The sequence below is a fragment of the Myripristis murdjan genome, chromosome 4 (assembly GCF_902150065.1).
Source record: "Myripristis murdjan chromosome 4, fMyrMur1.1, whole genome shotgun sequence".
NCBI classification, from domain to species: domain Eukaryota; kingdom Metazoa; phylum Chordata; class Actinopteri; order Holocentriformes; family Holocentridae; genus Myripristis; species Myripristis murdjan.
In genome coordinates this window covers 23316153-23329060 of record NC_043983.1, presented here as the reverse complement: position 1 = coordinate 23329060, position 12908 = coordinate 23316153, and the positions used below count along the sequence as shown (strand labels likewise).

General features: G+C 45.0%; 1 protein-coding gene across 1 annotated transcript in view; it reads left to right on the top strand.

Annotated features, from left to right (window-relative positions):
- adamts10 (ADAM metallopeptidase with thrombospondin type 1 motif, 10) overlaps window positions 1–12908 on the top strand; it is a 51468-nt gene extending 38560 nt beyond the window's left edge. The window contains exons 18-26 of the mRNA XM_030049123.1: window positions 2456–2579; window positions 6211–6291; window positions 6924–7087; window positions 7493–7619; window positions 8781–8910; window positions 9290–9494; window positions 10434–10610; window positions 11555–11720; window positions 12220–12908. Of these exons, the coding sequence (XP_029904983.1) occupies window positions 2456–2579; window positions 6211–6291; window positions 6924–7087; window positions 7493–7619; window positions 8781–8910; window positions 9290–9494; window positions 10434–10610; window positions 11555–11720; window positions 12220–12329 (1284 nt within the window). The 3' untranslated portion in view covers window positions 12330–12908. The remainder of the gene's footprint in view (window positions 1–2455; window positions 2580–6210; window positions 6292–6923; window positions 7088–7492; window positions 7620–8780; window positions 8911–9289; window positions 9495–10433; window positions 10611–11554; window positions 11721–12219) is intronic.

Here is a 12908-nt window from a genome sequence, read left to right as displayed (position 1 = left end):
GTTTATATTTGCTCCCTAGACTCTGGAAACCCGCCACTGTCTAACTTACACACAGTGTGCTGCACGGGCAATCATTACGATCAGCTGTTGAACTGTAAATCATCTCAGTTTTGGCCGCGGCTTTAGCCTCCCCTCCACTGATCAGCGTACACTCATATCCTTCTACCCCTGGTTCTTCACTGAAAACGCAGCGAGATCTGACTGTTATTCCTTTTGCCGCAGTGGAGGAACACCTGGAGCTCCCAGAGGTCCCCCGAGCCCATTTTGACAACCACTTGACCCATATGTCGAAGGAGGGAGATAGTAAAACCGGATGGTAATAGGGCATAGTTTATAAAGCTGCTGTTGATACATAATATGTTGATAGTTCCTCTCTCTTGTTGACTTTGGATGTTGCTCCACTCTGAGGAATAAGCTTTAGAGAGGGAGTAAAACAAGTGAGGATAAAAAAAAAAAAAAAGACTTGAAATTCCCCAAACTGCAAAACATCCAAACTGTTGTTTTGTGGTTGCTTGCAGTTTTGTGTAGCAAGATTTCATTTTTCAATTAAGCAACAACCCCCTTCCCTCCTCCCTGCCCCTCATCGCTCACACTCTTGTTTTGTTTGGAGTGTCTCAGGGCTTTGGTACACAGAGGGGGGGGAGGCTGGGCTCATACAAGGATACAAGGATTTTTTGGTTATCAACATCCCTTCTTACTCACCCCCTTCTCCTCCTCCTCCTCCTCCTCCTCATTCTCCTGCTTTCTCCTCTCGCTTTCCCTTCACTGTGCTCGGCCTTGCTCTGTTCTGCTCTGTAGGAACTCAGTGACCCTGCAGCTCAGCTGTTAGTCTGTCTGCACTGTGGCCTGGCTCATACACACTCACTGCCGTCTAACTCTCTCTCTGTGTCTCTCTCTGGCTCTCCTCTTCTCTCAATTCCTTGCATTCTCACACTTTGTCCCCCTTTCCTCTCTCTCTCCTTGCTCTCTCCTCTTGCTCGTGAATTTTCTGTTTTGCAATGCAGTCAGCGCCTCTCACCCCATCACTTTGTTTTACTTCTTTTGTCCCGGCATCGACGGCTTCACCATATCACCTCTTTTGTATTTATAGTACACATAAAAATTCAAGCACATTTAGGAGAAATCTATAATAATTATTGTTTGCAGCCTTGTGGTGGCTTTGGTTCCAGGGTCCAGGTATGGTTTCACGACGGATGAAGAGGAAGACACAGAAGTAGACAGGGGGAGGAGTGGGGGGGAAGAGAAAGGGCTTGGGAACAGATGGTCCATTTGAACACATGTTAGCAACATGCTGCTGTACAGGCAAGGCATGGCTGCCAGAGCGCCTTCTTCACAGATCTGCTGGTCAAAATAGGGAGTGTACAAAACATTAAGAACACCTGTTCTTTCATGAAATGAATGGGCCAGGTGAGTGCAGTTGAAGGATATGCTCTCCTAATGATTTCACTGCAGACATGAAATGGAGATGTAGGAGAAGAAGGGGATGACAGATCAGGAGAAATCTGAATCGCTGCGTCACGTCTCACTTTTGTCTGCACTCTAGCTGAATAAGCAGAAAAGTCTTGAATATCATTTAATTATAAACTGAATTCATTATTGAAAAAGAGTATTTTAAAATGTATTGTACCTTTTTGAAAACAGTGAGTCTAACAATGAGAACCATATAGACATGTCCATCAAATTAAATGCTTTCTCTGTATTTTTGTGTCACATGGCGTGCCAAGGGTCCTCACTTCAGTTGACCCCCTTCAGTTGTACATGGTGCAATTTTTACTTACTTTTGCATTGTTACAGAAAGTCATTTAGCTTTAAAGTGGCCTTCTCCTGCCTCACCTCATCTCATAAAACTGAAATTTCAGTACCACAAACAGCAAGTTTTGCATTTTGTATTGTGCTATCGTTCCCACCAAACTCTCAGAAACTCTGTGTAGCTATAAGGGGCTTCCTGCTGGTTGGTCTCATTTGAAACTATTGAAACATAACACTGCTGAGATTATGAGGCTTGCCAGATGGTGGTCGGTGATTACCTGAATCACTGCACTTAATACTGGATCCAGTTTTGAATTATGAAGTAACTCAGCCAAGGTAAAAGATAACAGTGAATTGAAAACTCATTGCCCTTCAGGCAATAAGCTGCTACATGAACAAATGAGACTGAGAGCACTAGCAATTCATTCAGTACACTTTTCCACAGTTTTGCTCCCTGCTTATGTCAACATTCAGTACACAAATGTGAACATAGCATTGCTCAAATGGAATGATTATTACGTCTGAAGAGGAGAAGAAAACACATCTGGACTTGCCGTCTAATGTTTCTTTGTTTTGGAGAAGGGCGTCTGGAAGACGTTAAAGACAATCCCTCAGCCTCACCTTTGGCACCTCTCACCTTTGTGACTCTGCCCTCTCACCCCTGACCCCAAGTGACCCCAACTCTGTCGTCTCTCCCTCCCCTCAGCACGTGGGCTGCGATCGCATCCTCGGCTCGGACGTGCGCGAGGACCGCTGCCGGATCTGCGGGGGTGACGGGAGCAGCTGTGAGGCCATCGAGGGAGTCTTCAACGACTCACTGCCTGAAGGAGGTACAGACACACTGGAGCACTCCTACTCCCTCCTGTCATCTGCTCAACTCTTTCTAGCACTGTAGGCCGTGCTCTTATTCCACCAGGTGCAAAATAAAGTGGTTAATAGATGTGGGACCGCGTAAAAGAAAGCTTATCTTAGATTGAGTCCCAGTGGTTTCTTTACATGAAGGTGATATGTAAATGAGGAATTTTGGTCTGACCTCATCTCATTGGCGGGGAGAACACGGTTTATTTATTTATTTTTTTTCACTTTAGCACTGGAACAGTCTTTGGCCTTCTGAGACTCAGATTAGGTTAACACAAGGCATTTACCTTGAAAAGTTATGCAACGTAATTGTGCTGTCCCAACAATACGCACATGTATCTTGTGCATTTGGATTCTGACATTTTGGATTCTCTATGCGCCTTGGAAAGCTGCCTTGCAGTGTGAGTTAGGATACCCCAGACATTCAGAATGTATTGTATAATTGTCTGTTCACATGCAAACTCTGTTTACAGCAGCATACTGTTACAGTTATTTATTCCACCAAGCCAGCAAAAAACTCAACGTAGCCGCAGAAAAATATGTTATTTCAGTACCTGTTGTATCTCTGATGGTATTTCCATAGTGTTTGTGATGATTGCTTAGAGATAAATAATGTGTATAGACATAACAGTTGACAGCTGACACAGCCCAGATTTAAACGTGGCATTGCACTCAGCAACACGGCAACTTATCCATCATTGTGTTTGCATCAAGCTGGCTTTTCCATGATGACAAGGGACAGGCTTTAATCTCTATTTTAGAACTTCATGAGATTCCTGTTCAGTCCTGTAGCGTCCTAATGGAAGGCCTTGGAAGTTCATCAGTCTGTCATTATAGGCTGAACTGTTACTAGTCTAACATCATGCAGGTACCTGATACTCTCTTCCGCTCTGCTCTTAGCCTAATGGCTTCTCAAGACACCAAAGTCAGAATTAGAGGATGAGGTCTGGCTTACGGCAGGGATGCATGTATAGGCGGTGTGTGTACGGGCGTAAGTGTGTGTGTGTGTTAGAGAGAAAGAAAATTAGCAGGAGAGAGCATGTGCATATATAGATATATAGATATAGATATATGGTTTGCTCTGTATCTGCCAGCCGCCCAGGGACACGTGGCAGACAGATTTAGGTGAGGTCCAACCAGTGTGGCTTGAGGTTCGGCTGCTGCCGGATCTATTCTGGGCCACATTCCCCCCACAACACCAGCTCCAGAGTCTCTCACCCAACTGTCAACACCACTCACCCCCTTCCAAGAATCCAAAGAGTGGACACACCCTGAGCAGGCAGGCAGGGCAGGCGGCCATGCTTTGGACCACAGTGACCAGGCGAGTTGGGACTCAGCTCCGGTCCAAGTCCAGGCTACCCCCAAAATGTCCAGCAACAGTATCGCTGGTTTGAAAATCTCTCAAGTATTAAGTCTCTTAACTCAGACCTTGTTGGCTTTGTAGTAACGTCGTGGTAAATAAAAAAGAGGGGAAAATTGTTACCACCAGTCATCACCAGTATAAACCAAAATCAGTTATATATTTTAAAGTCACAATGAAATGAAAAAGGACTTTTTGACCCTTATTCAACAACAAATACCAAAGAATTTACTATATTTTGGGTTTTTTGGCTGGAGGCTGTATTTCTCATGATCAAAATGCCATTACTACTAGTTTCTGGATAATAGTGTATCTTTAATGGTGACTTCATGCTGAACCTTTTGGTGTGAACAAAAATTTCAGCCAATAAAACCATCACATTTTTGAACAGTTGTGCCCCTCCTGTCAAATCAAACTGCCTTTTTCTCCCAAACTGATTTCCCATTGCTTCAGGCTTTTCAATGATGGCTCTCTGCTCTATGTCCTGCTCTGACATCCTGTGTCAACGGGAAATACATCAAATTATGGAAGCAAGAGGCTCTCATCTCGAATGCATTCATTTACGCGTCTTATGCTGTAAAGAGACTTCATCTTCTATAACCTGCAATAGCTTAATATTATATACAGTAAGAAGTTCTTTCATTATGTTACATATCAGGCAAAGAAGTTGGGCAAGCTCAACTCTGCAAATAAAAAGGTGTGTGAACTGAGTTGAGGTATGTTTACCTTCCACCACATCCTTGGTTCCAACCACTCAAATCCCACTACAGATTTACTCTCAAATCCTAGGTCCAAAGTCTCAACTCCAACCTGCACCAAGTCCTCAGCCCAGGCCCCGTCTCCAACCCAGCTTCCATCTCTAACCGTGGCTTCGAGCTCCATGGCCGAGACACAAGGGGTATCCTGGGCACAAGCAAATCTATGACTGGCAGAATCGCTCAGTCATGTCTACAGCATGGCTTCTATTTCTCTGAACTCAACCTCTAGCCAACTCTTCTCTCCTCTCTGCCCCAGTGATTTAAATATGGTCTGTCTCTTGGCATGGACAGGGCAGCGAGGCAAAGTGAATAACAGCTTGTGTAGCGCAGAGCAACTCAGAACCATACTGACATAAATCATCCTGAAGAAACCTTTTATCTCCAGTTTTGACATTCTGTTACTATAATTGACTGATAACATTGCCCTTACCATGCAGAAAGTGTTTTACGACCCTGAGACGAGGCCAAGCCATTGAAACTGCACTGTAAAATCAGAAAAACAGGCTGGATGCTTATTGGAAAGTCTACCAGGGTTCCCTTGATTCCTGAAAAGTGGAAGATAAGGTTTCCAAATGACACTGTTAGCATAAATTATTCTAATTCTTGCTCTGTGCTCACAGCTTAGACACGGTGGTGTCATTTTAAGTCTCTCTCCATCTGTCCGGTCTGTGGCTCTGGCAGGCGGTCAGGGTTACTGAAGTGTCACTGGCTGGGGGTTTATAGCTCTCTGGCTCTCTGTTTACCACACAGGTCCCTGATTGTTAACAGAGGAACCTCACCGTCTCTCTCTTTCACTCTCCCCCCACCATCTCTGAGGCCACGCCAGGTGGCCAGAAACCTCAGACTCTGTCCCTGTGTTTTCTTCCACCCCCCTCCCCTTTGTCTTTCTCCACATCTACAAACCTCAGGCCCAGAGCTGGGTCACTCCAGCCTCTCAGAGCTGCATGAAGAGGTCAGGGGCCAAGCCTCTCCTTTCCTCTGTGGTCACAGCACTGGAAGGAATTATTTTATTCCTCCTTTTTTCCCTTCTTCCTCCTAGTGAGGCTGTAGTTATTTACAGGGCTGCAGTGGCTGGCTGGCTGGCCAGGCAGTAGACCAGAACTGAGTGAAGGAGGGAGAGAGAGAGAGAGAGAGCGAGAGAGAGAGAGAGAGAAAGAGAGAGAGAGAGAGACAAGGTGGAGGTTAGATGAGATGTGAGCAGAAAAAGGAAGGGACAGAAGGACCGTAAGAGATATAGGGAAAGAGGAGATGAGGAGGTGGAGAAGCTGGCTGCTGTCGTGGTTCTCGCTCTCTAGCAAAGAGCGGAGCAGAGCAGCTGAGGCTCGCTGCCCAGGAATGCAGCTGGAATCTGAAGCCTCTGCTTATTCCATTGGCGTCCCACAGAGCTAAACACTACTTAAGCATCACTCCCCTGCTCCCCAGTGAATAAACCTCCTTCACCTTGCCTCCCTTTTTTTTGACTCGGTGTGTGTTTGTGTGTCTCAGGTTATGAGGAGGTGGTCAGAATCCCAAAAGGATCCGTGTTCATCCACATTCAAGAGCTCAATGTCTCCCTCAACTACCTGGGTAGGATCATATTCACTTTCATTGTTGGTACAAATCTTTAATAATGACAATAGTAACCGCGAGTTCCTATGGTATTGGTTCGGTTACGACCCCACAGAGTGTCAAGAAAGTATCAAGAAATCATTGTTACCCCGATTAACTGGTGCAGTATTTTCTAAGGTGTTGTATTCTTTTTTGATGAATGTATTTTTCTTATTCATTCATTCAGTCATTCATTTATTGTTGATGTTTTGTTATTTATTTAAAACTGCACTATGCAAAATTGAGGGTTGACTGATGTAAGGACTACAAAATAGTTTGGTGCTCTATAACATTTACAGAAATAAGCTCATTCAACCCTAACCGCAACCCATGATGGGTCTGGATATCTTTATAGAAATTAACTGGTAGGATTTTTTTAATGTCATCCTTGGAAGTAAAGACATTGTCCGCACTCACAATAATCAGTTTCAGTGCGTGTTAATGTGTAAAAGTTGTCATCAATAAGCATGCTGCACCATTTGGCCTTCTGTGTATCCTTTGCTCTCATTTCAGTTCTTATGGGGGACACAGAAATGAGCTCAGTGAAATCAGTGCACTCACTTGTTCCTTTGCTTGTTTTCATGTCTTTCCTTCTCTCTCTTGTGTCCCAGTGCTGAAGAGTAAAGGTGACCAGTTCTTTATCAATGGGAAGCTGACCATCGACACACCCCGCAGGTTCGACGTGGCCGGGACCACCTTCCACTACCGACGGCCCACAGATGGACCCGAAACCCTCGAGGCTCTGGGGCCCACAAACATGACCCTCATTGTCATGGTAACAACTGATGCGATGCACAAGACTAAGGTTAAAATGAGGTTTAAATCATGATCTTAGCATTCCAGCATGGCTGTACCGTTTTTTTTTTTTTTTTTTTTTTTTTTTTTCATAATCAGGAAATGTCTTCCAAAATGCAGTAATGATCAGTTTTCATGTTTTCATGTCTCAAATCATCATTTTTGTGTTGCATTGGAATTGAGCCTTAAACTGTGTGTTTGCTTTTATCGAGCAGCGTGGACAATGTGCATTTGTTTGTTTGGTGGATTCATATAGGCAGGAACATTTGGTCTTTGGGAGCTGGGTGACAAAAATTAAATTAAAGGCTGAAAACTGAGCATATGTGACATGTGATTGTGTATATGTGTGTGTGTGTGTGTGTGTGTGTGTGTGTGTGTGCGTTAGGTCCTGGTCAGGGAGGAAAACCCAGGGATCCACTATCGTTTCAACCCACCAGTCAACAGGGATCCTCTGAGCGGCTTTGCCTGGCACTACACCTCTTGGTCCCGCTGCTCATCTCTCTGTGCTGGAGGTACACACACACACACACACACACACACACACACATACATACAAATCCAATGATAGTTCCACGCAGTCCACTCCTCTCTCTCTCTCTGTCTCACACACACATACATACAAACGCAGACAGATAAAGTAACACACACATAGAGCGACTCCTAAAAACACAGCCTAAATCCCCGTGTGGCTCCTTGTAGAGTAACACCAACCCTAGGAAGCCATGGGACTGGAATGTTCTCGCCCTGAGGTTGGAGGCCGTGTTGAAGCCACAGGCGTTCGGGCAGTTAAGAGGCTTTGAAGATATCGCACAAAGCCACGCTCCCTCTTCCTCTCTGTGCTTTCTGAGTTAATGATCCAAAGCTTCTTGTGCCAGATAAGAACTCATTTGCCCCACTGAAACGCATATTCACTCTCCTGGCATAAACAAAACTTTGACTAGAGCACGGGCCTGCTAGTGCTAGCGCAGTGAGAGTGGACTGCACAGAAAAAAAGGGTAAACTCTGAAATTGAAGCTTACAATGATGCTTTTTATGCAAATTAACTCATTGTGTTTATTATATCATGCTGATTGTAATAAGAATTATGAACTCACAATGTCCATATAATGTGGTTTTTCACACTACTTGACATGAAGTGTTACCAAAACAATATTTAGACTAAGGAGACGAACTGCTGTCTCCTTCACACTTGAGAAATTTATCCCTCCGTCTGTCTTCAGTGATCCGATTTCTTTTTTCACTTTGATAGAGCTAGGCTAATGACTCCCATGGAAATCAAGTCTTTATGCTAAGCTAACTCAAAACGCTACACATAGGAACTGAACCACTGGACGTACAGAGGTGAAAATGGTATTGAACACCTTGTCTCAGTCTGAGTGAGTCAGAAAAAGGGTATTTTTCCCAAAACGTTAGAGTATTCCTTATCATTAGAGTTGGACAAGCAGTTTCGATCGTCTATCAGTCATGTCTGTTTGAAAGGAGTATGTCGATTTTAGGCATCTCTTATGACATTGTCTTAGATACTGTTCTCTCTCTTTGTTATCTTTCCTGTCATTTCCTACTAAGTAATATGCAACAATGCAGAAAAGCAAAAAGCAGACTGAAAAGCTTTTAAAAAGATATATTTGATGTGCATACGGTTTTTTTTCTTCTTCTTTTTTGGCCTCTCCCAGGTGTGCAGATCCAGCAGGTGGTGTGTAAGAAGCAGGCAGACCATTCAGTCGTCTACAACCACTTCTGCGACAAGAAGAGCAAACCCAAAGAGAAGAGAAGAGCCTGCAATTCTGAGCCGTGCTCCCCAACGTGAGCAGCTTTATGTCTCACATGTGTTTGTCTCGATGTTTCCCTGCTTGCATGTATGTTCTTCAATCATCATGACGTTTTATATTTCCCTTACATTTTCTTTACATTACCTTTTTTTTCTGGTTTAGCCGTATTTTTTTTTCACCAGTTGTATTCTTACTCTCTGTTCATTGTAATAACATTGGCATGTGCATGTGCATGTGTCTCTGTATTTGCGTGTGTTTAAATCCACATAGTCTCTACTTAAATCCACTAGTCTCTATCCTTACAGTTTAATCTCCCTCTCTGGTGTTTCCATATCTCTGCATATTGTGAGATGCATGTGAAGACAAAAGCAGAGGGGAGGTGAACTAACCACCCAGCTCCTCTCTGCCCCCAGCTGGTGGACAGGCGAGTGGTCGGAGTGCAGCCGCAGCTGCAATGGCGGCCTGCGCACACGGGAGGTTTTATGCAAAAGGAGGATCTCGGCCACAGAGGAGAAGATCCAAGACGACTCGGCCTGTAGCCCCCCGCGACCTCCCCTCACTGAGCCCTGCAGCAACCACACCTGCCCCCCCGAATGGCTGGCCCTGGACTGGTCAGAGGTACGGGATGTCTTCCAGCCATCACGCATCTGTCCTACACATTTGCGCCGTTATTCTTGCAAAGTCCCCTGCGGGCTGTTTGTCCCCAAATGCCAGGAAGCAGAATTCACCACAAACCTCGGTGCTGAAAATCCTGCTTCTCAGTCAACGCAGGCTCGACACAAACTAGACTTCTAAGTTTCTGAACAGTTCCTCTCAGACGGAGCCGTAGTTTTCTTTTCCTCTTGAACTTTACTTACACAAACATCTGCTCGGAGAAATGAAGGGCACCTTAACCATAAAAGACACGATTGAAGCACGGTGCAGACAAATACATCACAGAGAACATTTTTAGGAGGGCGGAAATCATGAAAACATATTATTACTCTTGTCATGTGGGAATCTCACAGAAACAGGCCCTGACCTATTTTTAATCCTGACCAAAGTGTAAGAGGTCCACGGGAGTTTCAGGGGTGTTCAGTTTCATCGCCGTGTTTGTTTTTCAGTGTGGCTGTGCTTCTGTAAGGAGGACTGCTTTCTTGTTGACTTTTCCTTATGTACAAATTCCTCAACTACAGCACACTGATAAGCTCATGACTGCGTCCCACTTTGTCCTGAACTTTGCTCTCACAAGTCAAAATGAACTGAAATGTATCAGTGTCGCCGAGCAAAACAGAGTGCAGTTTTTCTCGGACATCTTGCTTGTGTAATCTAGAGATGGCAAAAGGAGGACAGGAATCATGTCCAGCTGACTTACTGGAACTAAGCACGCACTCTACTATTTTTTTCCCTAAATAACTGCTGCCATCTGCTGAGCGGATCGTGAAATTTTCATGTTGTATATTCGTGACAGTTTGACCCCTGATACCCTCCTCGCTCACCCTGTGATCTCCCCCGATGCTTCCCTTTCTCCCCCCTTCCTCACCTCCTGCTCTCCTCTCCCTCCCTCTGTACCTCCAGTGCACCCCCAGCTGTGGCCCGGGCTACAGGCACCGTGTGATCCTGTGTAAGAGCGGGGAGAGCGGTGACACGCTGCCAGAGTCTGAGTGCCCCAAGCATGGCCGGCCCACCTCTAGGGTGCGCTGTAACCTGCAGCGCTGCCCGCCCCCTCAGTGGGTGACAGGTCCCTGGGGAGAGGTAAGACTATAGCTCTGAGTCCAAGTCTCGCCACCAGGCACAAAGTCACTGAAACAGGGCAGCGGCGTCATGGTTTTATTAATTTTGCGCAAATGAAGCACCGTTAAACATGAAAGCAACATTTTTTACGTTCTCTAAAACAGAGAGTTCACTGTCAGACACACTGGCACTGACCAAAGTGATGTTTTGGGGGCATTTCTCATCATGAATTTAGTGACATCTTGCATTTTGAATAATTTGGGGTTGAATTGGCAGCATCAGCACATATTTACAAATTTTCTCAGTTTCCAGTTGGTTGAAGAGAGACGACAACTGGCATCATGTTGTCTTGACTCTCTGTGGAAATCAGCTCACAAAACATAGACGCAGCACAAAGCGGTTTAGCGAAACAGCCACAGACCTTGCCATCGTCTGTCACCGTATGTGCAGCGACATTTTTTTGGAGGCGCATGTCAGCTTGGGCATAGCAATGGAGGCATTTTGACGCAGAGCCATAAATTGACCCTAACAGACTTCCTGCGAGCTAGAACTGAACATTTGTACTATTTTTTTTTGTAATGTGTTTCTACTCCTATTCCTTTAAATAATAAACAACTCAGGATGTTTTGTCTGTTTCCTGAGCATCCCGCTTCCCCTCTTGTGGGGCTGGGCAATACACTGATATTATATCAATATCATGACATGAGATTAGATAACGTCTGGGATTTTGGATATCACAGTATCACGATCTGACGCAAGTGTTGTCTTGTCCTGAGTTTAAAGGTTTCAACACAGTAAAGGGATGACATTTTATGAAATTTATTAAACTGTTCCAGCTGCTCTGTTATTTGTCTTCATCATATCCACCTTACTAATGATTGTTTATCAGAAATCTCTTGTGTTTGAATGTCTTATGAAATCACCGATCATAATTCTTGCTTTGTGTGTTGTGTGTTGCGCCTCAGTGCTCTGCCCGCTGTGGTCTGGGACAGGAGATGCGATCTGTGCAGTGTCTGACGCACACCGGCCAGCCGTCCAATGAGTGTCTGGAACATCAGCGGCCAGCGGCCATGCAGCAGTGCAAGAGCAAATGTGACCTCAGTCTGCCCGTCAGTACAGACAACCCTGAAGGTTAGAGATCAAAGTTCACTTTTTGAGATCTGTCCGAGGCCAAATGCGTCATCTATCAGCTGTCCTTCAGACACATTTCATTCAACTAGAGGTAAACAAAAGCAAGTAAAGAAAAATAAAAGAAAACAAAACAAGCAGAATGAAAATGCACCATAATATACAAAACAAACAAAGAGACTATTAAAGATTTTCTTCAGCATATAAAAAACAATAGCGATGCTGATTAAATTAAATTACATTTTCACACATGCTGATCTCTTTTAGGATGTGTTTATTAGCTGTGACAGCAGTTCATTTCCGGCAAAGTTTGAAACCATGTCGGGTATGTTTTTTTTTAGAAACAACAAAAACCTAGTAAATGTCAACAAACACAAATGCATCGCAGAGAAATTGGGGGATTTATAAAGTACACACAGACGGCACTGAGGGGGCTGTAACTCTAAATGAAACAGGTGTTCTCCTTTAATAATCTCCATTCTCCTGTTTGTGTTCCCTGCAGAGTGTAAAGATGTGAACACTGTGGCCTACTGCCCCCTGGTGCTCAGGTTCAAGTTCTGCAGCCGACCTTACTTCAGACAGATGTGCTGCAAGACCTGCCAGGGACACTGACCTGGTGACCCAGAAACTCACAGCCTCCCCGCTCGGGTCCCACACCCACACCGACCCCCCCAAAACCCTCCCACTGAGCCTCGAACCAGCAGCCCCTTACACTGCTTCCAGCAGAGGTTGTTGTAAGGCCCATCTGGGACACTACACCCCGTCCCATAACGGCCCTAAATCCAGCCCAGCCCAGATGTCTCTCCAAGCCCAGAACCAAGGCTGCGCTGGGCCAAAACAGCTTCAGCTGAGTTACACATTCCTCAGGAGGGAGGGCTGCTGCTGACACACGGAGAGAGAGAGAGAGACACAGAGAAAGAGAAAGAGAAGGAATGTTTTTTAATCCTCCTCTGTTAGGGCGAACCGATAATCTGCATCTCTCTCCCTCTGGTCTTCTCTCTCTGTCTCTCTCTCCCGCCCCTCTCCATTCTCTCTCTCTCTCTGTCATAAACTCTCCCTCTGATGTAATATTTTGGTGCTACTACATTTTATAATGGCTGCAGGACTGGTCGCAGTACTCTGTTCATTTGAGTTCCACTTGTAGTCTTGTTGCTTGAGTGGCCCCAAAGGTTAGCCTGGTTTTTCAAGCCT